This window comes from Salvelinus alpinus, chromosome 9 (genome assembly GCF_045679555.1).
Source record: "Salvelinus alpinus chromosome 9, SLU_Salpinus.1, whole genome shotgun sequence".
Classification (NCBI taxonomy): domain Eukaryota; kingdom Metazoa; phylum Chordata; class Actinopteri; order Salmoniformes; family Salmonidae; genus Salvelinus; species Salvelinus alpinus.
In genome coordinates this window covers 52,972,902-52,999,426 of record NC_092094.1, presented here as the reverse complement: position 1 = coordinate 52,999,426, position 26,525 = coordinate 52,972,902, and the positions used below count along the sequence as shown (strand labels likewise).

The window sequence follows — 26,525 nt, the reverse complement described above, 5'->3', positions numbered from 1 at the left end:
ACAGAGAGAGGGAGTGAGAGGAAGAGACACATACCGACAGGAAGGTACCGTAATAGTACCAGGTGTATTAATACTTCAGAAAGAAAAGACGACTGACATAGGGACAGAGAGAGACCTAACTGACCTTGTTGTTATCCTCATACAGCATGATGACTATCTGAGTCATGTAGTTGAGTTCAGAGACGGCACTGAGGTAATCCATGGCCTGTTTCCACTGCTGGTCCTTCACCTCCTGTCACACACACAAACACACTTCACATTATAACCAGAGAAAACTACACCTAAAAAATATTTTCAGATTTTGAACCCAAGTCTGCAATATTCATGACCTTGTGTAGTATCACAATTGGTACTTCAAGTGAACTATCCCTTTACAACAACTAACCTGGCCCCAGATCTGTGTGTTCCATCTTGACAACTCCTAAGCTATGATCAGTCACTATTATCATGCCAACTAGATTTGGGATCAGTCACTATTATCATGCCAACTAGATTTGGGACCAGGCTACTTTAACAACCCCCCTGCAGTGACAACGTACATCCAGTAGTCCGCCGTAGCGGAAGATGCTGAGCAGCGAGTGGACGTGGCTCTCGCTGGTGAAATAGAGGCGGGTCCGGACGTGACGCCCTGGAGACATGACCCCCCGCGAGTACCTGAACCACCAGAGGGAATGAAAGACAAAGGGTGATCACTTACGGGGGCTCTAGAGACACACCTCAATGGCGGGTTTACTGGATAGAAACTGAACCTGGGACAGTGGCTCACTCAGTGGTAGTGGTACATAGCCAGACCTGGTCCTAGGAAAGTGGAACTCACTACTCAACACGTTGTAATAAGAACTGCTCCTAGGGCGACCGCGGTTCAAATACTATTTAATACTATTTATTGCAATTACTTTCACATACATTTTTAAGTAAGTATTTAATTAGAAAATACAAGTAGAATATTGGAAATAAGTGTGTTTTCAAATACAAATATTTAAATACTCATTTGAACCCAGGTCTGTTTGGTCCTAGGGGTATTTGAAATGCATTTGGAAATAATTGAAATATTCAACTATCAAATAAAATGGTATTTATTTGTCACATTCGCCAAATAGAATAGGTGTAGACCTTACTGTGAAATGCTTACTTACAAGCCCTTAACCAACAACGCAGAGTAAGAAAATTCTAATTAAACTAAAGTTTTAAAAAATAACATAATAAAATAATAACCAGGATATATACAGGGAGTCGATGTGCGGGGGTACGAGTTAGTTGAGGTAATTGAGATCATATGTACATGTAGGTAGGGGTAAAGTGACTATGCATAGACAGAGTAGCAGCAGCGTCTAAAAGGGGTCCAATGCAAATTGTACGGGTAGCCATTTGATTAACTGTTCTATTGACCTAGACTTGGCGCTCCGGTATGGCTTGCGGTACCAGAGAGAACAGTCTATGACCAGGGCCTTTCTCTGACACCACCTGGTATAGAGGTCCTGGATGGCAGGAAGCTTGGCCCCAGTGATGTACTGGGCCGTACGCACTACCCTCTGTAGCGCCTTGCGGTCGGATGCCGAGCAGTTGCCATACCAGGCGGTGATGCAACCAGTCAGGATGCTCTCGATGGTGCATCTGTACAACTTTTTTCGGATCTGAGGACCCATGCCAAATCTTTTCAGTCTACTGAGGGGGAATAGGCATTGTTGTGACCTCTTTACGACTAACTTGGTATGGTTGGACCACTAGAGCCCCGTCGATGTGAATGCGGGCATGCTCGGCCCTCTTTTTCCTGTAGTCCACGATCAGCTCCTTTGTCTTGCTCACGTTGAGGGAGAAGTTTCTGTCCTGGCACCCCACTGCGAATTGGAGTGCGTCTAGGTTTTATGGGATGATGGTGTTGTAAGCCATCGCCAGCCTTTCAAAGCACTTCATGGCTACAGACGTGAGGTCGGTAGTCATTTAGGCAGGTTAACTTGCCGTTCTTGGGCACAGGGACTATGGTGGTCTGCTTGAAACATGTAGGTATTACAGACTGGGTCAGGGAGAATTTGAACATTTCAGTTAGACACTTGCCAGTTGGTCAGCGCATGCTCGGAGTACACGTCCTGGTAATCCGTCTGTCCCCTGCACCCTTGTGAATGTTGACCTGTTTAAAGGTCTTACTCACATCGGCTAGAGAGCGTAATCACACAATCTGGCTGGGATATGTACGTACGGTCACTGTGGGGACGGAGTCATCAATGCACTTATTGATGAAGCGGTGACTGAGGTGGTGCACTCCTCAATGCCATCGGAAGAATCCCGGAACATATTCCAGTCCGTGCAAGCAAAGCAGTCCTGTAGTTTAGCATCTGCGTCATCTGACCACTTGCGTGTTGAGCAAGTCACAGGTGCTTCCTGCTTAAATGCTTGCTTGTAAGCAGGAATCAGGAGGATAGAATTATGGTCAGATTTGCCAAATGGAGGGTGAGGGAGAGCTTTGTATGAGTCTCTGTGTGTGGAGTAAAGGTGGTCTAGTTTTTTCCCCTCTGGTTGCACATGTGACACGCTAGTAGAAATGAGGTAAAACGGATTTAAGTTCTCCTGCATTAAAGTGCCAGGCCTCTTCTGGATGAGCATTTTCTTGTTTGCTTAACCTTTTTTTAACTAGGCAAGTCAGTTAAGAACAAATTCTTATTTACAATGACAGCCTACACCGGCCAAACCTTAATGACGCTGGGCCAATTGTGCGCAGCCCTATGGGACTTACAATCACGGCCGGTTGTGATACAGCCTGGAATCAAACAACGGTCTGTAGTGATGCCTCTAGCACTGAAATGCAGTGCCTTAGACCGCTACGCTACTTGGGAGCCCTGGAAAACCAAGCCAACTGTATATTTTCCATGTCGTCGTTCAGCCACAACTCTGGGAAACATAAGATATTATAGTTTTTAATGTCCCGTTGATAGGAGAGTTTCGAACGGAACTCATCCAGTTTATTCTCCAACGATTGCACGCTGGCCAATTGAACGGATGGTAGAGGCGGGTTACCCACTCCTAGACTAATTCTCACAAGGCACCCAGATATGTGCCCCTTGTATCAGTGTCTCCTCTTCATTCGAATGACAGGGATTTGGGCTTGGTCCGGGAGCAGCAGTAAATCCTTTGCGTCCGACTAATTAAAAATAATCTTTGTCCAGCGGTAAACATCCATTATAACAGGGTCTAATAAGAACTCGGGCTCAGACAATGGACAAAGACAGTGTGGGACCAACTGCAGCACAGTGATGAGTATCTATAATAACAACTGATCCTAGATCAGTGGCACTGAGCCTCAGACCGTGGTCACAGGTGGCACTGCAACTCACAGTGGGTGCAGCTTGTTGACGGCCTCGTCCTCGTGGGTCCTCTGCAGGTCTAGCTGGATCTTCTTCATCAAGGGCAGGCAGTAGGCCTGGGCAATGTCCATCTTTTCTGGCTTATTGATGCCATACTCCTGGAGAGAGAAACAGAAAAATGCATGCTCAAAGCTATGTTTTCAGGAAATTATTTGGCCTTTAAATAAGCTTTGACTTAAAGATGTTACTTCGGTTGATCATTTTCTGACAGGTTCCTAAAACAGTAATTTCATAGCCAGGCTTACTGTACTTGAAGGGATAGCAAAGTAAGCTTAGTCGGCATTACGCATTTGAAAAGGAAACGATAAGGAGTAAGAGAGAAGCATCTTGAGCCATAATCATCCTCAGAGACTGAGGGGACGGGAGTCTAAAGTAACACGCTTGTCAAAAATCCTTCCCTCTGTGCGTATGTGTGTGTTCACGTTTCTCTATCCAACCAGGAGCAAAGAAATGTTCAGAAGTCATGCTCCCCACTTGATAGGTCTAGACTACTGCCAGAGTCCCCGTTTGCGCAGGTAAACGTGAACGTGTGGGTATTCGTCTTCCCCCCTCACCTGAGGTATGACGATGTCGGCCAGGGCACGGGACAGCCTGAACAGTTCCAGTGTGTCCTCCAGGCCCAGCGTGGAGTTGTGCTGTGTGTCGTACTTCACACAGTCGTAGATATCTGGGATCTTACTGATGTCGTAGCGGCCGCTCTTATTCCGGAAGTCCCTTTCCAGCTTGGACCAGCGTTGCAGCATCAGCTCCAGGGTCTCACTGTGGTACAGCTGCAGGTCTGGGAACAGGAAAGGACTTAGCATACAAAAAAAACTATCCCACCACCAAGGGGCACTCCCACATGACACCATACACGTGGTCTGCGGTTGTGAGGCCAGTTGGACGTACTGCAAAACTAGCTAAAACGATGTTGGAGGCGGCTTATGGTAGAGAAATGTACATAAAATTCTCTGGCAACAGCTCTGGTGGACATTCCTGCAGTCACCATGCCAATTGCACGCTCCCTCAACTTGAGACATCTGTGGAAAGGTGTTGTGTGACAAAACTGCACATTTTAGACTGGCCTATTAATGTCCCATGCACAAGGTGCACCTGTGTAATGATCATGCTGTTTAATCAGCTTCTTGATATGCCACACCTGTCAGGTGGATGGATTCTCTTGGCAAAGGAGAAATGCTCACTAACAGGGATAAACAAAGTTGTGCATAACATTTGAGAGAAATATGATTTTTTATTTCTGGGATCTAATATTTCAGCTCATGAAACATGGGACCAACACTTCACATGTAGCGTTTATATTTCTGTTCAGTGTATATCATATTAGCAAAATGTAAACAAAACTGGAGACACCTAGTCATTTTTGGAGGTATATTTTGACATGACGGCATTTCGATAGCTAGCAAAAAGAGTGTAGGAGCGGTAGATAACTAACCGTCAATAACTTTAGCTAGCTAGCTAAGTAACTTCTCTATCTAACGGAGGTAAAACAATTCACTTATTTACAGTTGGCTAGTTAGCTACCGCACCGATCTTTGGTAGCAAATGTAACAGTGTATCCAAACCTGGAAAGCCGTCGCCACTAATGTTTACATTTTGACCTCTTAGGAATGGGTCAAAAAGTCTTATATTGGACAATAAAGTATTTCAATTCCATTCAATTCTAAGCAGGCTGGGCAGAGAACAGACCTGCAGATTTGGGGTCCTCAAGCCTTTTGCGGATCTGGGAGGTGAGTCTCTGGATGAGGGCGTAGACCTGGTCACACGTCCTCACTGGGTTCCCTATGATCTTCATGGAGTTGACCAGAGAGGGGCTGCCTGTAGGGGCCAGCTGCAGCACATAGTAACAGTCACACGCTATTACAGTGGTACAAATCGTGCAGAACTTAATGGAACTGCGCAATGCCAGTGTTGGTATCCATAAAAGGTAGTGTTGAAATGTTATGTGAGACTCTGGAGATTGACAGCAATGGCATGATCAGTTGAAGGCAGTACAGTAAGGAATAGATAGGAAACAGGATGGTAGATTAAAAACAATCAAATCTCAAAAACACTTTTCAAGGAGTGCTCAAGTTGATGGAATTGTCAATGGAGCCTCACATCAGTGTAAGAGTGTAACGGGTGACCATTTCGGTCATAGTTTACTTAACGCCAGCAGTAATAATACATTATGATGTAGTTACTGTATAATGTATTGAAATACTTGTCATGCGCATGTCATAATGATTCTTAGTTGAATGCATATTATTATTATTATTATTGGCTCATTCATGCTTATTATAACTATTAAGGCATTACACCTGCAGGCTTTTTAAAAATGTAACCTTTATTTAACTATGCAAGTCAGTTAAGAACAAATGCTTATTTACAATGACGGCCTACACCCGGCCGACGCTGGGCCAACACTGAGATGCAATGCCTTAGCCCGGCGCGCCACTCGGGAGCCCCGAGTTAAATGTTAACCATTTCAAAAACAGGGCTTTCCTCCTATGGCCTTTCCAACAACGACTGGGTGGGTAGAAGTGGTCTCGATGAAGGAATCTACAGACTGTACCTTTTGGTAGTCTGCCTCAGTGAAGTCCTGGTCTTTCTGCATGATCTCATGGAGGCGTGCCTTCACCCTCTGCTGGCAGTCGGTCAGAGACTCACTGTCACTGTCCAGCATGCCGTTCATGTTGGCACTCTTCACCATCTGCACCAGGATGGGAGTCAGCTCTCCCTCCAGAGCCAGCAGACCCTACACAATAAGCCAGTTATGAGATATACACGTGCACACACACACGCGCAACAATATGTTCTGTACACAGAAAGTGTTCATACATGCAAAGGGAGAAATGTATTGACACTGAACACAAATGAACCAGGCTTACATATACAGTGAGCATGCATCACACACACACACGTTGTACTGTAAACATACCTTCGCAAAAGCGGCAGCGGTCATCTGTACACGGCCTTCGTCTGAAGCGTAGATCTTGAGGTCGTGGCGGTAGGTACTGTGTAAACGAAGCAGACCACAGCCAGGGAAACCGGCATAGTCCCCTACAGGGTCACACACACACACACACAGAGAGGGAGCAACGTCAGGCTTACAGGACATCAGAGGAAGGGAGAGCGAGAATAAAGGGTGCCTGCCAGAAGAGGCTGGTAGGAGGATGGGCTCATTGTAATGGCTGGAATGGAATTATTGGGAACGAGTCAAACATGTGGGTTCCATATGTTTGACCTACCGTTCCAATAATTCCATTCCAGACATTACAATGAGACCATCCTCCTATAGCTCCTCCCACCAGCCTCCTCTGGTGCACGCCTACGTAACAGCACAGACTATGTGCACAAAAACATATAGGTAGTATATATCTGCAGTTGATGAGGGAGGAAACAGTGTTAATTTGGTGACAAAAAATAAATAAATCGGTCAACTGGATTCTGTTCACCTGAAAAGGAAGGAAAGCAAGTCCTTCACATCTCATACCTGGGATGAAAAATAGTTAAAAACACATGGAATGTGGCCGGAATCCTTAACTAACCAATTCAGTTATCATGCTCGTTTTCGTTCGGAAGTGAAACCGAAGCTACGTTGCTGGCTTTTCTCAGACAAACAATTCCAACCCATGGAGAATTGCCAGGAGCATTGTTAGTATGAGATGATCCGCAGTCACTGAACGGCTTCAAAACTTGCAGTCACAAATGCAGTCATGAAACTGCATTTGCAGATGACCAAACAACTTTGCGTCCTTGGATCGACGGATCACCTCAAGGATCACACAAACCTACAGCTAAAGACATATCGTTCCTATGATAAAACCCAAACCTCCCAAGGTTCCCAGGTTAGCCAGTGGAATGGGTGAGTAGTGTAATGAGGACGATGCAGTTTGAATGTATCCATTCGTGACAGTTAACAGCGGGAGCAAAGTCCAAGCCCTTCTTACCAATAAGAGACTCGAAGCCAAGGCGCTTGCGGCTACCTTCTAGTATACAATGCAAGAGGTAAGAAGACAAGAGCAGAATTAACAGAAAAAGTACACTAGGTACCGTACTCTAAACACTCCTCTGTACATATATTGTTTTTTTTGTGGTAATGTTTACCCATTTTCTCCCCAATTTCGTGGTATCCAATTGGTGGTTAGTCTTGTCCCATCGCTGCAACTCCTGTACGGACTCGGGAGAGGCTAAGGTCGAGAGCCGCGCGCCTGACGAAACACGACCCTGCCAAGCCGCACTGCTTCTTGACACATGCTCGCTTAACCCCGGAGGCCAGCCGCACCAATGTGTCGGAGGAAACGCCGTACAGCTGGTGACCGAAGTCAGCGTGCATGCGCCAGGCCGCCACAAGGAGTCGCTAGAGCGCGATGGGACAAGGACATCCAAGCCGGGCCAAACCCTCCCCTAACCCGGACGACGCTGTGCCAATTGTGCGCCGCCTCATGGGTCTCCCGGTCACGGCCAGCTGCGACACAGCCTGGGATCAAACCCGGATCTGTAGTGAGGCCTCTAGCGATGCAGTGACCGCTGCGCCACTCAGGAGGCCCTGGTACAAAAAATATATATAGATAATTTTTCAAAAGCATAGCAAGAAGATGGATTTATATATATATATATATATATATACACTGCTCAAAAAAATAAAGGGAACACTTAAACAACACAATGTAACTCCAAGTCAATCACACTTCTATGAAATCAAACTGTCCACTTAGGAAGCAACACTGATTGACAATAAATTTCACATGCTGTTGTGCAAATGGAATAGACAAAAGGTGGAAATTATAGGCAATTAGCAAGACACCCCCAAAAAAGGAGTGATTCTGCAGGTGGTGACCACAGACAACTTCTCAGTTCCTATGCTTCCTGGCTGATGTTTTGGTCACTTTTGAATGCTGGCGGTGCTCTCACTCTAGTGGTAGCATGAGACGGAGTCTACAACCCACACAAGTGGCTCAGGTAGTGCAGTTCATCCAGGATGGCACATCAATGCGAGCTGTGGCAAAAAGGTTTGCTGTGTCTGTCAGCGTAGTGTCCAGAGCATGGAGGCGCTACCAGGAGACAGGCCAGTACATCAGGAGACGTGGAGGAGGCCGTAGGAGGGCAACAACCCAGCAGCAGGACCGCTACCTCCGCCTTTGTGCAAGAAGGTGCACTGCCAGAGTCCTGCAAAATGACCTCCAGCAGGCCACAAATGTGCATGTGTCTGCTCAAACGGTCAGAAACAGACTCCATGAGGGTGGTATGAGGGCCCGACGTCCACAGGTGGGGGTTGTGCTTACAGCCCAGCACCGTGCAGGACGTTTGGCATTTGCCAGAGAACACCAATATTGGCAAATTCGCCACTGGCGCCCTGTGGTCTTCACAAATGAAAGCAGGTTCACACTGAGCACATGAGCACATGTGACAGACGTGACAGAGTCTGGAGACGCCGTGGAGAACGTTCTGCTGCCTGCAACATCCTCCAGCATGACCGGTTTGGCGGTGGGTCAGTCATGGTGTGGGGTGGCATTTCTTTGTGGGGCCGCACAGCCCTCCATGTGCTCGCCAGAGGTAGCCTGACTGCCATTAGGTACCGAGATGAGATCCTCAGACCCCTTGTGAGACCATATGCTGACACATGCACATTTGTGGCCTGCTGGAGGTCATTTTGCAGGGCTCTGGCAGTGCACCTCCTTGCACAAAGGCGGAGGTAGCGGTCCTGCTGCTGGGTTGTTGCCCTCCTACGGCCTCCTCCACGTCTCCTGATGTACTGGCCTGTCTCCTGGTAGCGCCTCCATGCTCTGGACACTACGCTGACAGACACAGCAAACCTTTTTGCCACAGCTCGCATTGATGTGCCATCCTGGATGAACTGCACTACCTGAGCCACTTGTGTGGGTTGTAGACTCCGTCTCATGCTACCACTAGAGTGAGAGCACCGCCAGCATTCAAAAGTGACCAAAACATCAGCCAGGAAGCATAGGAACTGAGAAGTTGTCTGTGGTCACCACCTGCAGAATCACTCCTTTTTTGGGGGTGTCTTGCTAATTGCCTATAATTTCCACCTTTTGTCTATTCCATTTGCACAACAGCATGTGAAATTTATTGTCAATCAGTGTTGCTTCCTAAGTGGACAGTTTGATTTCACAGAAGTGTGATTGACTTGGAGTTACATTGTGTTGTTTAAGTGTTCCCTTTATTTTTTTGAGCAGTGTATATATATACAGTGGGGAGAACAAGTATTTGATACACTGCCGATTTTGCAGGTTTTCCTACTTACAAAGCATGTAGAGGTCTGTAATTTTTATCATAGGTACACTTCAACTGTGAGAGACGGAATCTAAAACAAAAATCCAGAAAATCACATTGTATGATTTTTAAGTAATTAATTTGCATTTTATTGCATGACATAAGTATTTGATACATCAGAAAAGCAGAACTTAATATTTGGTACAGAAACCTTTGTTTGCAATTACAGAGATCATACGTTTCCTGTAGTTCTTGACCAGGTTTGCACACACTGCAGCAGGGATTTTGGCCCACTCCTCCCTACAGCTCTTCTCCAGATCCTTCAGGTTTCGGGGCTGTCGCTGGGCAATATGGACTTTCAGCTCCCTCCAAAGATTTTCTATTGGGTTCAGGTCTGGAGACTGGCTAGGCCACTCCAGGACCTTGAGATGCTTCTTACGGAGCCACTCCTTAGTTGCCCTGGCTGTGTGTTTCGGGTCGTTGTCATGCTGGAAGACCCAGCCACGACCCATCTTCAATGCTCTTACTGAGGGAAGGAGGTTGTTGGCCAAGATCTCGCGATACATGGCCCCATCCATCCTCCCCTCAATACGGTGCAGTCGTCCTGTCCCCTTTGCAGAAAAGCATCCCAAAAGAATGATGTTTCCACCTCCATGCTTCACGGTTGCGATGGTGATCTTGGGGTTGTACTCATCCTTCTTCTTCCTCCAAACATGGCGAGTGAAGTTTAGACCAAAAAGCTCTATTTTTGTCTCAACAGACCACATGACCTTCTCCCATTCCTCCTCTGGATCATCCAGATGGTCATTGGCAAACTTCAGACGGGCCTGGACATGCGCTGGCTTGAGCAGGGGGACCTTGCGTGCGCTGCAGGATTTTAATCCATGACGGCGTAGTGTGTTACTAATGGTTTTCTTTGAGACTGTGGTCCCAGCTCTCTTCAGGTCATTGACCAGGTCCTGCCGTGTAGTTCTGGCTGATCCCTCACCTTCCTCATGATCATTGATGCCCCACGAGGTGAGATCTTGCATGGAGCCCCAGACCGAGGGTGATTGACCATCATCTTGAACTTCTTCCATTTTCTAATAATTGCGCCAACAGTTGTTGCCTTCTCACCAAGCTGCTTGCCTATTGTCCTGTAGCCCATCCCAGCCTTGTGCAGGTTTACAATTTTATCCCTGATGTCCTTACACAGCTCTCTGGTCTTGGCCATTGTGGAGAGGTTGGAGTCTGTTTGATTGAGGTTGTGGACAGGTGTCTTTTATACAGGTAACGAGTTCAAACAGGTGCAGTTAATACAGGTAATGAGTGGAGAACAGGAGGGCTTCTTAAAGAAAAACTAACAGGTCTGTGAGAGCCGGAATTCTTACTGGTTGGTAGGTGATCAAATACTTATGTCATGCAATAAAATGCAAATTAATTACTTAAAAATCATACAATGTGATTTTCTGGATTTTTGTTTTAGATTCCGTCTCTCACAGTTGAAGTGTACCTATGATAAAAATTACAGACCTCTACATGCTTTGTAAGTAGGAAAACCTGCAAAATCGGCAGTGTATCAAATACTTGTTCTCCCCATATATATATATATAAATAAATATATAAATAAATATATATAAATAAAATCGGCCCGCCGTCTAGTCATCTAAAAATAGTAACTTTCCACTTAGTTTGCTGGGCTTTGCTTGGAAGAGTAGTTTATCATGCATTGTCTAGTGTAGGTAGTATAAACATTATTTTAGAAAGCATACATGGAAAGGGAAAGCCTAATGCAGATATAGTGATGTTAACTGCAGTACCTTGGGATTAGAACATTACAATAAACCTGGGTATGAAAATGACACTAGGCAGGAAGGGGAGAATGGACCTCCCTTGTACATTTGGGGACAATTCAAAATACAAAAAAATATATTTCAAAATCCTCATGTGTTAAACACAATCTGGACGCAAAGATTTTGCTTGACTAATGAACAAGACCTGGCAAATTCCATGTTGAATAAACATGCAAATAATCCTGCAGTGTTTGTGCTTATGTTTAATTTTTGTTAGAAATTGAGTGTGATTAACGATCATCTTTACAAGACAGTTCATCTTCTAAAATGCCCATATGACATTTTCAGGAAGAGAGAGAAAGCAATAAGCTTTCATTCAGAAAATCGGACTCTTCCACTGAACCTAAAACAAAACGTGTCAATGACACCCAGTATGTTAAGAACAGTAACACGTGACATCATGGTAGAGAGCCTTTGGAGGAGGTGAAATCAGAGTGTAAATGTCAAATGCAAAGAAAGGTGTGTCCACCAAGAACATGTTTGTCTTTGTTTGAGATTAGATCCCCCTTCAGCAATGAGAAAGGCAGGCAAAAGCGATGCTGGGACAAATCCTCACCAGAACGCATAATTTGAGACTTACAAATCTCCCATTGACCTCAATTCATGATTTACTAAAAACTGAGTTCAGCACATGGATCTCAAGTTAACCTTTGGGACATTGTGTAAAGTCCTGAGTTTTTCCTGACCTTGTGACTTCACAAAGAGAAATTAGAGGCTCTATAAATGTGTTACTGTATGTTGTGACAGACAGAATACGCAGAGACATTTTCCTATCAATCACTTTACAGCTTAATCTACATGTAATTCAACTGCTGTTTATAGCAGTAGTTGAATTGATTTACATTGAAACCAGAGGTGCTTTTGCGTTTAAATTATTTGGGTTTGACTAAATTGTGCCCATACAAACTCCCATCTAGCCCTAGGTCCGTATATAGAAGTAGTATACAGTACAGTGTAGTGGTGAGGTGTGGCGTGTCCAGTAGTAGAGTACTGTACCTTGTCCTCCAGGGTACATGCAGCGGAAGGCCCTCCCCAGCTCCTCAGCCTGTACTCTGCCTGCCGGGGTCAGCTCCCCTCCCCATTTCAACACCAGCAGCAGAGACGGACCCTCCTTCGGACCTTCTGTACAACAATAATACACATGCACGCGCACACACACACCTGCATTAGGTCCTGCAGTTAAATCACACAAAAAAGCAGAAAGGTCATGTGCATGTCAAAAGTACACTACATGACCAAAAGTATGTGGACACCTGCGCATCGAACATTGCATTCCAAAATCCTAGGCATTAATATGGATTTGGGTCCCCCTTTGCTGCAATAACAACCTCCAGTCTTCTGGGAAGGCTTTCCCCTAGATGTTGAAACATTGCTGCGGGGACTTGCTTCCATTCAACCGCAAGAGAATTATTGAGGTCGGGCAATGATGTTGGGCGATTAGGCCTGGCTCGCAGTCAGCGATCCAATTCATCCCAAAGGTGTTCGATGGGGTTGAGGTCAGGGCTCTGTGCAGGCCAGTCAAGTTCTTCCCCACCAATCTCGACAAACCAGGCTCTCACTTTGTGCATGGGGGAATTGTCATGCTGAAACAGGAAAGGGTCTTCCCCAAACTGTTGCCACAAAGTTGGAAGCACAGAATTGTCTAGAATGCCATTGTATGCTGTAGCATTAAGATTTCCCTTCACTGGAACTAAGGGGCCTAGCCCACACCATGAAAAACAGACCCAGACCATTATTCCTCCTCCAATCTTTACAGTTGGCGCTATGCATTGGGGCAGGTAGCGTTCTCCTGGCATCTGCCAAACCCAGATAAATCCGTTGGACTGCCAGATGGTGAAGCGTGATTCATCAGAGAATGCGTTTCCATTGCCCCAGAGTCCAATGGCGGCTAGCTTTACATCATTCCAGCCGACGCTTGGCATTGCACATCTTAGGCTTGTTTGCGGCAGATAGGACATGGAAACCCATTTCACAAAGCTCCAGATGAACAGTTATTGTGCTGACGTTGCTTCCAGATGCAGTTTGTGAAGACAAACTATTTTTACGAGCAACGAGCCACAGCGGTCCTGATCTGTGAGCTTGTGTGGCTTACCACTTCACGACTGAGACATTGTTGCTCCTAGACATTTCCACTTCACAATAACAGCACTTAGTTGACCGGTGCAGCTCTAGCAGGGCAGAAATTTGACGAACTGACTTGTTGGAAAGGTGGCATCCTACTGGATCAAGGTGCATTGTTGAAATTCACTGAGCTCTTCAATAAGGCCACTCAACTGCCAATGTTTGTCTATGGAAATTGCATGGGTGTGTGCTCGATTTTAAACACCTGTCAGTAACGGGTTGTGGCTAAACTGCCATATCCACTCATTTGAAGGGGTGTCCACATACTTTTAACATCATGGGAAAATCAAAAGAAATCAGCCAAGACCTCAGAAAAAGAATTGGTTCATCCTTGGGAGCAATTCTCAAATGCCTGAAGGTACCATGTTCATCTGTACAAACAATAGTACGCAAGTATAAACACCATGGGACCACGCAGCCGTAATACCGCTCAGGAACGAGATGTATTCTGTCTCCTAGGGATGAACGTACTTTGGTGCAAAAAGTGCAATTCAATACCAGAACAACAGCAAAAGGACCTTGTGAAAACTCTGGAGGAAACAGGTACAAAAGTATCTATATCCACAGTAAAACGAGTCCTATATCGACATAACCTGAAAGGCCGCTCAGCAAGGAAGAAGCCACTGCTCCAAAACCGCCATAAAAAAGCCAGACCACGGTTTGCAACTGCACATAGGGCCAAATATCGTACTTTTTGGAGAAATGTCCTCTGGTCTGATGAAACAAAAATGTAATTGTTTGGCCATAATGACCATTGTTATCTTTGGAGGAAAAAGGGGGAGGCTTGCAAGGTGGCAGCATCATGTTGTGCGGGTGCTTTGCTGCAGGAGAGACTGGTACACTTCACAAAATAGATGGCATCATGAGGAGGGCAAATTATGTGGATATATTGAAGCAACATCTCAAGACATCAGTCAGGAAGTTAAAGTTTGGTCGCAAATGGATCTACCAAATGGACAATGACCCCAAGCATACTTCCAAAGTTGTGGCAAAATGGCTTAAGGACAACAAAGTCAAGGTATTACAGTGGCCTTCACAAAGCCCTGACCTCATCCTATAGAAAATATGTGGGCAGAACTGAAAAAGCGAGCAAGGAGGCATTACAAACCTGACTCAGTTACACCAGCTCTGTCAGGAAGAATGGGCCAAAATTCACCCAACTTATTGTGGGAAGCTTGTGGAAGGCGATCCGAAAGGTTTGCCCCAAGTTAAACAATTTAAAGGCAATGCTACCAAATACTAATTAAAGTGTATGTAAACTTCTGACCCACTGGGAATGTGATGAAAGAAATAAAAGCTGAAATAAATCATTCTCTACTATTATTCTGACATTTCACATTCTTAAAATAAAGTGGTGATCCTAACTGACCTAAGACAAGGAATTTTTACTAGGATTAAATGTCAGGAATTGTGAAAAACTGAGTTTAAACGTATTTGGCTAAGATGTACGTAAACTTCCGACTTCAACTGTATAGTGTAATCATGAACATGACCAGATATAGTGTAAGGTTGTGACCCCCTACCTTCTTCCTCACTGGAGGCTTTGGGCTGTCCGTTGGGCAGGTACGTGAGCTGCACTTTCCTGTTGATGCCTGAGAAATGCCCATACCTGGAAGACACACGGGGTATCTACACTTAATGAAGCTCCAGTCATCATTATACATGTCTGGGTTTGTGTGTGTGCTGTACATGTGACATGTCAAGACCAGCATTGAACTCAACTCCAAACTAAATCTGTCAAGTCAGGAAGTACATTTAAAAAGACCCACATTTTAAAAATATAAATATTTTCTTGGATTGAATTCAATTATTTATTGGACTGAATTTCAATTAATCTCCTGAATGTAACTCCCCCTCCATGGAATTGACTCCAACTTTGTTGGACACGTTTCATTTCAGAACCATGGTTGAGAACAGTCTCCCACTAGCTTCAAACGCTAGCTAGCAGGTGCTCAGTCTGTCATTCAGTAAGTGGCTAGTTAGGCTAGGCTAAACTAGCTGCCTACCATGTTTCTGGAAACATGTTTTGTGTGTGACCTTTGGACACCCGCTGTCACTGTGTGTCACTATTAATCCCTCATGTGCCATACCAGCGCTGTCCTTTTGGATGTGACAGGCTTTTGGTTAAAGTGCATAGCACTCAGGGGTGAAAGACGACACCATTGGGATTCCACCCACCCGGTTGTGTAAAACGGTCTCTCGGCCTCCCCTGTGGTTTGCGATACAGTGCTGTGGCAATAGTGAGGGCTGCGCTATGTAACAGCAGCTGTTCAATGCACCGGCTATGATAATAATTTAGCATATCCACCACTAATAGAAAAATACTGTCCTCTAATAGGAAAAAGATTAAGAGTCCTTGGGACAAACATGTAGTATGACAAGACTTACAGACCAAGTACATGACGGCCCCGTGATGGAAAATGGATTTGATAGGCGATACGGTCAGTGTTTACGACTGATCCTGGAATCCCCATTCCCCACCGCTTTAGCCCAGAGCGCACAGATCAAATGCGTAACGAGGACCTGCTCCAACAGACAATGAGTATGTTTACATGCACAGGAATAATTCGATATTAAAAAACGGATTACGGCAGTAGGCAGATTATGCAAAAGTCATGTAAAACGCAGTAAATATGTTCATCATAACCGGCGTAAGGTCCATTTCGAAGTAAGCACACGCCAATTGAAACCTGGTTTTCGGCACTATCTTTCGAAATTAATGAACAGTAAAGAAAATAATAATAATTGGCATTCCATCGGTGTATTTCATATAATCTACCTGAGCCAGACAGGTAGCGCAAGCCTCCCTCTTTAGTGCGAGTGAAGTGAGTTTGGAACAACTGAATGTATGAATCTTAGAAGTAGTTTTCACATGCAAACTTTATATGTTTCGACTCAAATATGTTTACCAAAAATAACATTGAGATTGGTAGAAAGTTTATTTTAATTGTTGATTTTCGGGAATTTATCAGAGTGCCATCAGGTAGCCTTATTTCAGATGTGTCCATGTAAACAGGATTATTACATCGTTCCTCTTGCAAAGAATGTAAACGTTTTAATCAAACCATTATATTAATCTGACTATCCACAATAATCACGTTGTGTGCATGTAACCATACTCAACTACATTGTGTCTGTTAAAGTCCTGTCTCTGGCTAAGCCACTCAAGGACATTCAGAGACTTGTCCCGAAGCCACTCCAGCGTTGTCTTGGCTGATGCTTAGGGTCGTTGTCCTGTTGGAAGGTGAACCTTCACCCCAGTCTGAGGTCCTGAGCGCTCTAGACTAGGTTTTCATAAAGGATCTCTGTACTTTGCACTGTTCATCTTTTCCTCGATCTTGACTAGCCTCCCAGTCCCTGCCATTGAAAAAAATACCCACAGCGAGATGCCGCCACCACCACGCTTCACCGTAGGGATAGTGCTAGGTTTCAGGCCAAAGAGTTCAATCTAGGTTTTATCAGACCAGAGAATCTTGTTTCTCATGGTCTGAGTCTCTGCAGAGACCTGAAAATAGCTGTTCAGCAACGCTCCCCATCCAACCTGACAGAGCTTGAGAGGATCTGCAGAGAAGAACAGGAGAAACTCCCCAAATACAGGTGTGCCAAGCTTGTAGCGTCATACCCAAGAGGACTGGAGGCTGCAATCGCTGGCAAAGGTGCTTCAAAAGTACTGAGTAAACGGTCTGAATACTTATGTAAATGTGATATGTCAGTTTTTAAATTTGCAAACATTTCTAAAAACCTTAGTCATTATGGGGTATTGTGTGTAGATTGATAAGAAAATAAATGTTAAATAAAACAATTTTAAAGTAAAAGCTGTAACGTAACAACATGTGGGGGGGGGAAATCAAGGGGTATGTATAAATAAAAACTTTAAATAAATATACAGTACCAGTCAAAAGTTTGGACACACCTACTCAATCAAGGGTTTTGCTTTATCTTTACTATTTTCTACATTGTAGAATAATAGTGAAGACATCAAAAATATGAAATAACACATGGAATAATGTAGTAACCAAAAAAAAGGGTTAAACAAATCAAAATATAGTTTATATTTGATTTTCTAAGTAGCCACCCGTTGCCTTGATGATAGCTTTGCACACTCTTGGCATTCTCTCAACCAGCTTCATGAGGTAGTCACCTGGAATGCATTTCAATTAACAGGTATGCCTTGTTAAAAGTTAATTTCTTAATCCGTTTGAGCCAATCAGTTGTGTTGTGACAAGGTAGGGGTGGTTTACAGAAGATATTTTACTAACCTTTTTACTAGGAAAGTCAGTTAAGAACAAATTCTATTTACAATGACAGATAGCCCTATTTGGTAAAAGACCAAGTCCATATTATGGAAAGAACAGCTCAAAATATGCAAATAAATTACAGTCCATCATTACTTTAAAAGACATGAAGGTCAGTCAATACAGAAAATGTCAAGAACTTTGAACGTTTCTTCAACTTCAGAGGATAAATTGATTAGAGTTAACTGCACCTCAGATTGCAGACCAAAAAAAAGTAACAGACAACAACATCAACTGCTCATAGGAGAATCAGGCCTTCATGGTCGAATTGCTGCAAAGAAACCACTACCATATCTGTACTTTGCTCAGTTAATCTTTCCCTCGATCCAGACTAGTCTCCCTGTCACTGAAAAACATCCCCACAGCATGATGCTGCCACCACCATGCTTCACCATAGGGATATACCAGGTTCCCTCCAGATGTGACGCTTGGCATTCAGTCCATAGAGTTCAATCTTGGTTTCATCAGACCAGAGAATCTTGTTTCTCATGGTCTGAGAGTCTTTTAGGTGCCTTTAGTCAAACTCCAAGCGGGCTGTTATGTGCCTTTTACTGAGTCGCCGCTTCCATCTGTCACCCCCCTGACCAAGGCCCTTCTCCCCCGACTGCTCAGTTTGGCCAGGTGGCCAGCTCTTGGAAGAGTCTCGGTAGTTCCAAACTTCTTCCATTGAAGAATGAGGTTTTCATCAAGGATCTCTGTACTTTGCTCTGTTCATCTTTCCCTCGATCCTGACTAGTCTCCCAGTCCCTGCCGCTGAAAAACATCCCCACTGCATGATGCTGCCATCACCATGCTCCACCGTAGGGACGGTGCCAGGTTTCCTACAGATGTGACATGTGGCATTCAGGCAAAATAGTTAAATTTTGGTTTCATCAGACCAGAGAATCTTGTTTCTCATGGTCAGTGTCCTTTAGGTGACTTTTGGCAAACTCCAAGCTGGCGGTTACAGTATGTGGCTTTTACTGAGGAGTGGCTTCCGTCTGGCCACTCTACCATAAAGGCCTGATTGGTGGAGTGCTGCAGAGATAGTTGTCCTTCTGGAAGGTTCTCCCATCTTTACAGAGGAACTCTGGAGCTCTGTCAGAATGACGATCGGATTCTTGATCACCTCCCTGACCAAGGTCCTTCTACCCCGATTGCTCAGTTTGGCCGGGCGGCCAGCTCTAGAAAGAGTCGGTGGTTCCAAACTTCTTCCATTTAAGAATGATGGAGGCCACTGTGTTCTTGGGGACATTCAATGCTGCAGTATTTTTGGGTACCCTTCACCAGTTCTGTGCATTGACACAATCCTATCTCGGAGCTCTACAGACAATTCCTTCAACCTCATGTCTTGGTTTTTGCTCTGACATGCAGTCAACTATGTGACCTTATATAGACAGGTGTGTGCGCCTTTCCAAATCATATCCAATCAATTGAATTTACCACAGGTGGACTCCAATCAAGTTGTAGAAACATAAAGGATCATCAATGAAGACAGGATGCAACTGAGCTAAATTTCGAGCCTCATAGCAAAGAGTCTGAATACTTACGTAAATAAGGTATCTTTTTTTTTTCACTTCGTCATTATTTTGGTATTGTGTTTATACGTTTTTTTTATTTAATCCATTTTAAAATAAGGCTGAAACAAAATGTGGACAAAAGTCAAGGGGTCTGAATACTTTCCGAATGCACTGTATATATATATATATATATATATATATATATATATATATATATATATATACAGTGGGGAGAACAAGTATTTGATACACTGCCGATTTTGCAGGTTTTCCTACTTACAAAGCATGTAGAGGTCTGTAATTTTTATCATAGGTACACTTCAACTATGAGAGACGGAATCTAAAACAAAAATCCAGAAAATCACATTGTATGATTTTTAAGTAATTAATTTGCATTTTATTGCATGACATAAGTATTTGATACATCAGAAAAGCAGAACTTAATATTTGGTACAGAAACCTTTGTTTGCAATTACAGAGATCATACGTTTCCTGTAGTTCTTGACTAGGTTTGCACACACTGCAGCAGGGATTTTGGCCCACTCCTCCCTACAGATCTTCTCCAGATCCTTCAGGTTTCGGGGCTGTCGCTGGGCAATACGGACGTTCAGCTCCCTCCAAAGATTTTCTATTGGGTTCAGGTCTGGAGACTGGCTAGGCCACTCCAGGACCTTGAGATGCTTCTTACGGAGCCACTCCTTAGTTGCCATGGCTGTGTGTTTCGTGTCGTTGTCATGCTGGAAGACCCAGCCACGACCCATCTTCAATGCTCTTACTGAGGGAAGGAGGTTGTTGGCCAAGATCTCGCGATACATGGCCCCATCCATCCTCCCCTCAATACGGTGCAGTCGTCCTGTCCCCTTTGCAGAAAAGCATCCCCAAAGAATGATGTTTCCACCTCCATGCTTCACGGTTGGGATGTTGTTCTTGGGGTTGTACTCATACTTCTTCTTCCTCCAAACACGGCGAGTGGAGTTAGACCAAAAAGCTCTATTTTTGTCTCATCAGACCACATGACCTTCTCCCATTCCTCCTCTGGATCATCCAGATGGTCATTGGCAAACTTCAGACAGGCCTGGACATGCACTGGCTTAAGCAGGGGGACCTTGCGTGCGCTGCAGGATTTTAATCCATGACGGCGTAGTGTGTTACTAATGGTTTTCTTTGAGACTGTGGTCCCAGCTCTCTTCAGGTCATTGACCAGGTCCTGCCGTGTAGTTCTGGGCTGATCCCTCACCTTCCTCATGATCATTGATGCCCCACGAGGTGAAATCTTGCATGGAGCCCCAGACCGAGGGTGATTGACCGTCATATTGAACTTCTTCCATTTTCTAATAATTGCGCCAACAGTTGTTTCCTTCTCACCAAGCTGCTTGCCTATTGTCCTGTAGCCCATCCCAGCCTTGTGCAGGTCTACAATTTTATCCCTGATGTCCTTACACAGCTCTCTGGTCTTGGCCATTGTGGAGAGGTTGGAATCTGTTTGATTGAGTGTGTGGACAGGTGTCTTTTATACAGGTAACGAGTTCAAACAGGTGCAGTTAATACAGGTAATGAGTGGAGAACAGGAGGGCTTCTTAAAGAAAAACTAACAGGTCTGTGAGAGCCGGAATTCTTACTGGTTGGTAGGTGATCAAATACTTATGTCATTCAATAAAATGCAAATTAATTATTTAAAAATCATACAATGTGATTTTCTGGATTTTTGTTTTAGATTCCGTCTCTCACAGTTGAAGTGTACCTATGATAAAAATTACAGACCTCTACATGCTTTGTAAGTAGGAAAACCTGCAAAATCGGCAGTGTATCAAATACTTGTTCTCCCCACTGTATATATATATATATATATATACACACACACACACAGTACCAGTCAAAGGTTCACACTCATTCAAGGGTTCTTCCTTATTTGTACTATTTTCTACATTGAAGAATAATAGTGAAGACATCAAAACTATGAAATAACACATATGGAATCATGTAGTAACCAAAAAAAGTGTTAAATAAAAACATATATATATTTGATATTCTTCAAAGTAGCCACCCTTTGACTTGATGACAGCTTTGTACACTCTTGGCATTCTCTCAACCAGCTTCACCTGGAATGTTTTTCCAACATTCTTGAAGGAGTTCCAACATATGCTGAGCTGCTGGCTGCTTTTCCTTCATTCTGCGGTCCAACTCATCCCAAACCATCTCAATTGGGTTGAGGTCGGGGGATTGTGGAGACCAGGTCATCTGATACAGCACTCCATCACTCTCCTTCTTGGTCAAATAGCCCTTACACAGCCTGGAGGTGTGTTGGATCATTGTCCTGTTGAAAAACAAATGATAGTCCCACTAAGCGCAAACCAGATGGGATGGCGTATTGCTGCAGAATGCTGTGGTAGCCATGCTGGTTAAGTATGCCTTGAATTCTAAATAAATCAGACAGCATCACCAGCAAAGCACCCCCACACCATCACACCTCCTCCTCCATGCCTCACGGTGGGAAGCACACATGCGGAGATCATCCGTTCACCTACTCGGCGTCTCACAAAGACACGGTGGTTGGAACCAAAAATCGCAAATTTAGACTCAGACCAAAGGCCAGATTTCCTCCGGTCGAATGTCCATTGCTCGTGTTTCTTGGCCCAAGCAAGTCTCTTCTTATTATTGGTGTCCTTTAGTATTGGTTTCTTTGCAGAAATTCGATCAAGAAATCCCACAAATTTACTTTAAACAAGGCACACCTGTTAATTGAAATGCAGTCCAGGTGACTACCTCATTTAGCTGGTTGAGAAAATGCCAAGAGTGTGCAAGACTTTTGACTCGTACTCTGTGTGTGTATATACAGTTGAAGTCGGAAGATTACATACACTTAGGTTGGAGTCATTAAAACTCATTTTTCAACCACTCCACAAATTTCTTGTTAACAAGCTATAGTTTTGGCAAGTCTGTGAGAACATCTACTTTGTGCCTGACAAGTAATTTTTCCAACAAATGTTTACAGACATATTATTTCACTTATAATTCCCTGTACCATAATTCCAGTGGGTCAGAAGTTTGCCTACACTAAGTTGACTGTGCCTTTAAACAGCTTGGAAAATTCCAGAAAATTATGTCATCGCTTTAGAAGCCTCTGATAGGCTAATTGACATCATTTGAGTCAATAAGAGGTGTACCTGTAGATGTATTTCAAGGCCTTTCCTTCAAACTCAGTGCCTCTTTGCTTGACATCACAGGAAAATCAAAAGAAATCAGCCAAGACCTCAGAAAAAAATTTGTAGACCTCCACAAGTCTGGTTCATCCTTGGGAGCAATTTCCAAACGCCTGAAGGTACCACATTCATCTGTACAAACAATAGTACGCAAGTATAAACACCATGGGACCACGCAGTCGTCATACCGCTCAGGAAGAAGACGTTCTGTCTCCTAGAGATGAACGTACTTTGGTGCGAAATGTGCAAATCAATCCCAGAACAACAGCAAAGGACCTTGTGAAGATGCTGGAGGAAACAGGTACAAAAGTATCTATATCCACAGGAAAACGAGTCCTATATCGAGATAACCTGAAAGGCCGCTCAGCAAGGAAGAAGCCACTGCTCAAAAAACGCCATAAAAAAGCCAGACTACGGTTTGCAACTGCACATGGGAACAAAGATCGTACTTTTTGGAGAAATGTCCTCTGGACATTTGTGCCCTTGGCAAAGTGGGTGGGGTTATATCCTTCCTGTTTGGCCCTGTCCGGGGGTATCATCGGATGGGGCCACAGTGTCTCCTGACCCCTCCTGTCTCAGCCTCCAGTATTTATGCTGCAGTAGTTTATGTGTCGGGGGGCTAGGGTCAGTTGGTTATATCTGGAGTACTTCTCCTGTCTTATCCAGTGTCCTGTGTGAATTTAAGTATGCTCTCTCTAATTCTCTCTCTCTCTCGGAGGACCTGAGCCCTAGGACCATGCGTCAGGACGACCGGGCATGATGACTCCTTGCTGTCCCCAGTCCACCTGGCCTTGCTGCTGTTCCAGTTTCAACTGTTCTGCCTGCGGTTATGGAACCCTGACCTGTCCACCGGACGTGCTACCTGTCCCAGACCTGCTGTTTTCAACTCTTAATGATCGGCTATGAAAAGCCAACTGACATTTATTCCTGATTATTATTTGACCATGCTGGTCATTTATGAACATTTTGAACATCTTGGCCATGTTCTGTTATAATCTCCACCCGGCACAGCCAGAAGAGGACTGGCCACCCCTCATAGCCTGGTTCCTCTCTAGGTTTCTTCCTAGGTTTTGGGCTTTCTAGGGAGTTCTTCCCAGCCACCGTGCTTCTACACCTGCATTGCTTGTTGTTTGGGGTTTTAGGCTGGGTTTCTGTACAGCACTTCGAGATATTGGCTGATGTACGAAGGGCTATATAAAATAAACTTGATTTGGTCTGATGAAACAAAAATAGAACTGTTTGGCCATAATGACCATCGTTATGTTTGGAGGAAAAAGGGGGATGCTTGCAAGCCGAAGAACACCATCCCAACCGTGAAGCACGGGGGTGGCAGCATCATGTTGTGGGGGTGCTGTGCTCCAGGAGGGACTGGTGCATGTCACAAAATAGATGGCATCATGAGGCAGAAAATTATGTGGATATATTGAAGCAACATCTCAAGACATCAGTCAGGAAGTTAAAGCTTGGTAGCAAATGGGTCTTCCAAATGGACACTGACCCCAAGCATACTTCCAAAGTTGTGGCAAAATTGCTTAAGGACAACAAAGTCAAGGTATTGGAGTGGCCATCACAAAGCCCTGACCTTAATCCTATAGAAAATGTGTGGGCAGAACAAAAAAAGCGTGTGTGAGCAAGGAGGCCTACAAACCTGACTCAGTTACACCAGCTCTGTCAGGAGGAATGGGCCAAAATTCACCCAACTTCTTGTGTGAAGCTTGTGGAAGGTTACTCGAAACATTTGACCCAAGTTAAACAATTTAAAGGCAATGCTACCAAATACTAATTGAGTGTATGTAAACTTCTGACCCACTGGGAATGTGATGAAAGAAATAAAAGCTGAAATAAATCCTTCTCTACTATTATTCTGACATTTCACATTCTTAAAATAAAGTGGTGATCCTAACTGACCCAACACGGAACCCAAACCGGCTGCGCACGTGCGCCATCGTGCATAAATCTATTTTGTCCCCCCACACCAAACGCGATCACGACACGCAGGTTAAAATATCAAAACAAACTCTGAACCAATTACATTAATTTGGGGACAGGTCGAAAAGCATTAAACATGTATGGCAATTTAGCTAGCATTTGACCTATTTAGCTAGCTTGCTGTTGCTAGCTAATTTGTCATGGGATATAAACATTGAGTTGTTATTTTATCTGTAATGCCCAAAGTCCTCTACTCCGACAATTAATCCACACATAAAACGGTCAACTGAATCGTTTCTAGTCATCTCTCTTCCTTCCAGGCTTTTTCTCCTCTTGACATAAGTCAATTGCGATTAGCAACTTTCATAGATTAGGTGCATTACCGCCACTGACCTCGTTCGTCTTTCAGTCACCCACGTGGGTATAACCAATAAGGAGATGGCACGTGGGTACCTGCTTCTACAAACCAATGAGGAGATGGGAGAGGCAGGACTTGCAGCGCGATCTGCGTCAGAAATAGAACTGATTTCTATTTTAGCCCATGGCAACGCAGACGCTCGTTGGCGCGCGCAAGCAGTGTGGGTGCAATTGAATAACATAGATTTCTAAATATATTTTGCAACGCTCGCACACACGATGCGAGCGGTGTGGTCAGCCTATAAAACTGGGAATTTTTACAGGGGATTAAATGTCAGGAATTGTGAAAAACCGAGATTAAAAGGTACTTGGCTAAGGTGTATGTAAACTTCCGACTTCAACTGTATATTTTTTAAACATACTGAAATTACTCTGGGCCTTTGTATTTGATCCAACCAAGAATGTTGTCCTTGGTTATTGTCAATGAGGTGCTACAGGTAACTGGTTAATATGCAATCCCATACCATTATCAACGGGCTCAAACAGTAAGCCTACATATAGTACACTGAGAATGAGAAGAGTGAGGAGGAGGGCGAAGGGATAGTGAGAGGAATTACAGGGCAACTTTCAGAACGACATGCATTGCAGACAACAAAGCACTCTCCCAAACGCACGCGGACACACGCACACTGTTGTGGCTAGTGCTCCCTGATTCTAAGTTCAGTATAACATCCCTCATCATTCTGAATAGGGGTTAATGGTAGCAGTGGTTACAGTGAGTGCGGAGAACAAGGAGGAGTGAACCTCTTCCTTTAAAAGGACAGGGGGGGAAAGGTGCGTACTGAGTGTCATTCAAGCTGGATTCCCTTTGGAGAGATAGAAAGGAGGGAGGAAAAGAGATAGGGAGAAAAAGAGTTAGAGAAACATGGAGGGGGGTGTTCACAAAGTAAATGTGAAAGCTACTAGGCTAGTGTGCTTAGTGAATAAGGCCAATTCAATCTGTGTATTGAGCTACAGACATACACAGCAATGACACAGGAGGTTTCTACACCAACGCATCATAGACACAGCAGAGCAGATCACTCACTACCTTATGCATGGTCGATAAAATGGACAGATCAGGGCATGATGTGTGTGTGCCTATAGCCCAGCTATAAGAGTCTCACTCACATCTCCAGGACAGTCTTGAGCTGCTCCAGTTTACCCTTCTTCTCCTCAATCTCACAGTCCGTGTGCTGCCCCAACTCAGCCAGTAGGAGCCGGGCAATGTCCAGCACCTCCTATACACACACACACACAACTGACATCAGTCAATCAAACTAATGTGTCAAAGTGCTTAACAGCAACCAAAGCCTTAACCCCTACAAAGTGCAAGCGAAGGGCAAGAGCAAGCGAAGGCAACAGTGGTCAGGAAAAACTTCCAGATTGAAGAAACATTGAAAAAACTACCATATTGTCGTAAATAGAGTTCCCCTCAACAGAGGAACACACTGCAGGTTCCTGGGTTACAGGCAAATAAGAGATACTTGGACTGACCTGTAGCTGTTTGGGCTTCTTCAACTTCAGTTTCCCTGACTTGTACCCTCCGTACTTCTCAAACAGCTCAAAGAATCTGAAAAAGACACAACGGAAACAACAGGACCGGGGAAGGTGAATTACAAGTTGTATTTGTTATATGACGTTGATCAGAAAGTCATTAAACGTCATGTGTCAAATTCTG

The 26,525-nt window shown here is 44.3% G+C and overlaps 1 protein-coding gene across 6 annotated transcripts in view; it reads right to left on the bottom strand.

Annotated features, from left to right (window-relative positions):
* The window catches only part of ppip5k1b (diphosphoinositol pentakisphosphate kinase 1b), a 78,487-nt gene that overhangs the window by 31,511 nt on the left and 20,451 nt on the right, over positions 1-26,525 (bottom strand). For all 6 annotated transcript variants that reach the window (XM_071326656.1, XM_071326658.1, XM_071326660.1 and 3 more), the window contains exons 12-22: positions 26,342-26,417; positions 25,976-26,085; positions 15,049-15,134; positions 12,401-12,526; positions 6,277-6,398; positions 5,911-6,093; positions 5,046-5,187; positions 3,914-4,137; positions 3,330-3,457; positions 540-654; positions 125-232 (exon numbers count right to left, since the gene is read on the bottom strand). In XM_071326656.1, the coding sequence (XP_071182757.1) occupies positions 125-232; positions 540-654; positions 3,330-3,457; positions 3,914-4,137; positions 5,046-5,187; positions 5,911-6,093; positions 6,277-6,398; positions 12,401-12,526; positions 15,049-15,134; positions 25,976-26,085; positions 26,342-26,417 (1,420 nt within the window). The remainder of the gene's footprint in view (positions 1-124; positions 233-539; positions 655-3,329; positions 3,458-3,913; positions 4,138-5,045; positions 5,188-5,910; positions 6,094-6,276; positions 6,399-12,400; positions 12,527-15,048; positions 15,135-25,975; positions 26,086-26,341; positions 26,418-26,525) is intronic.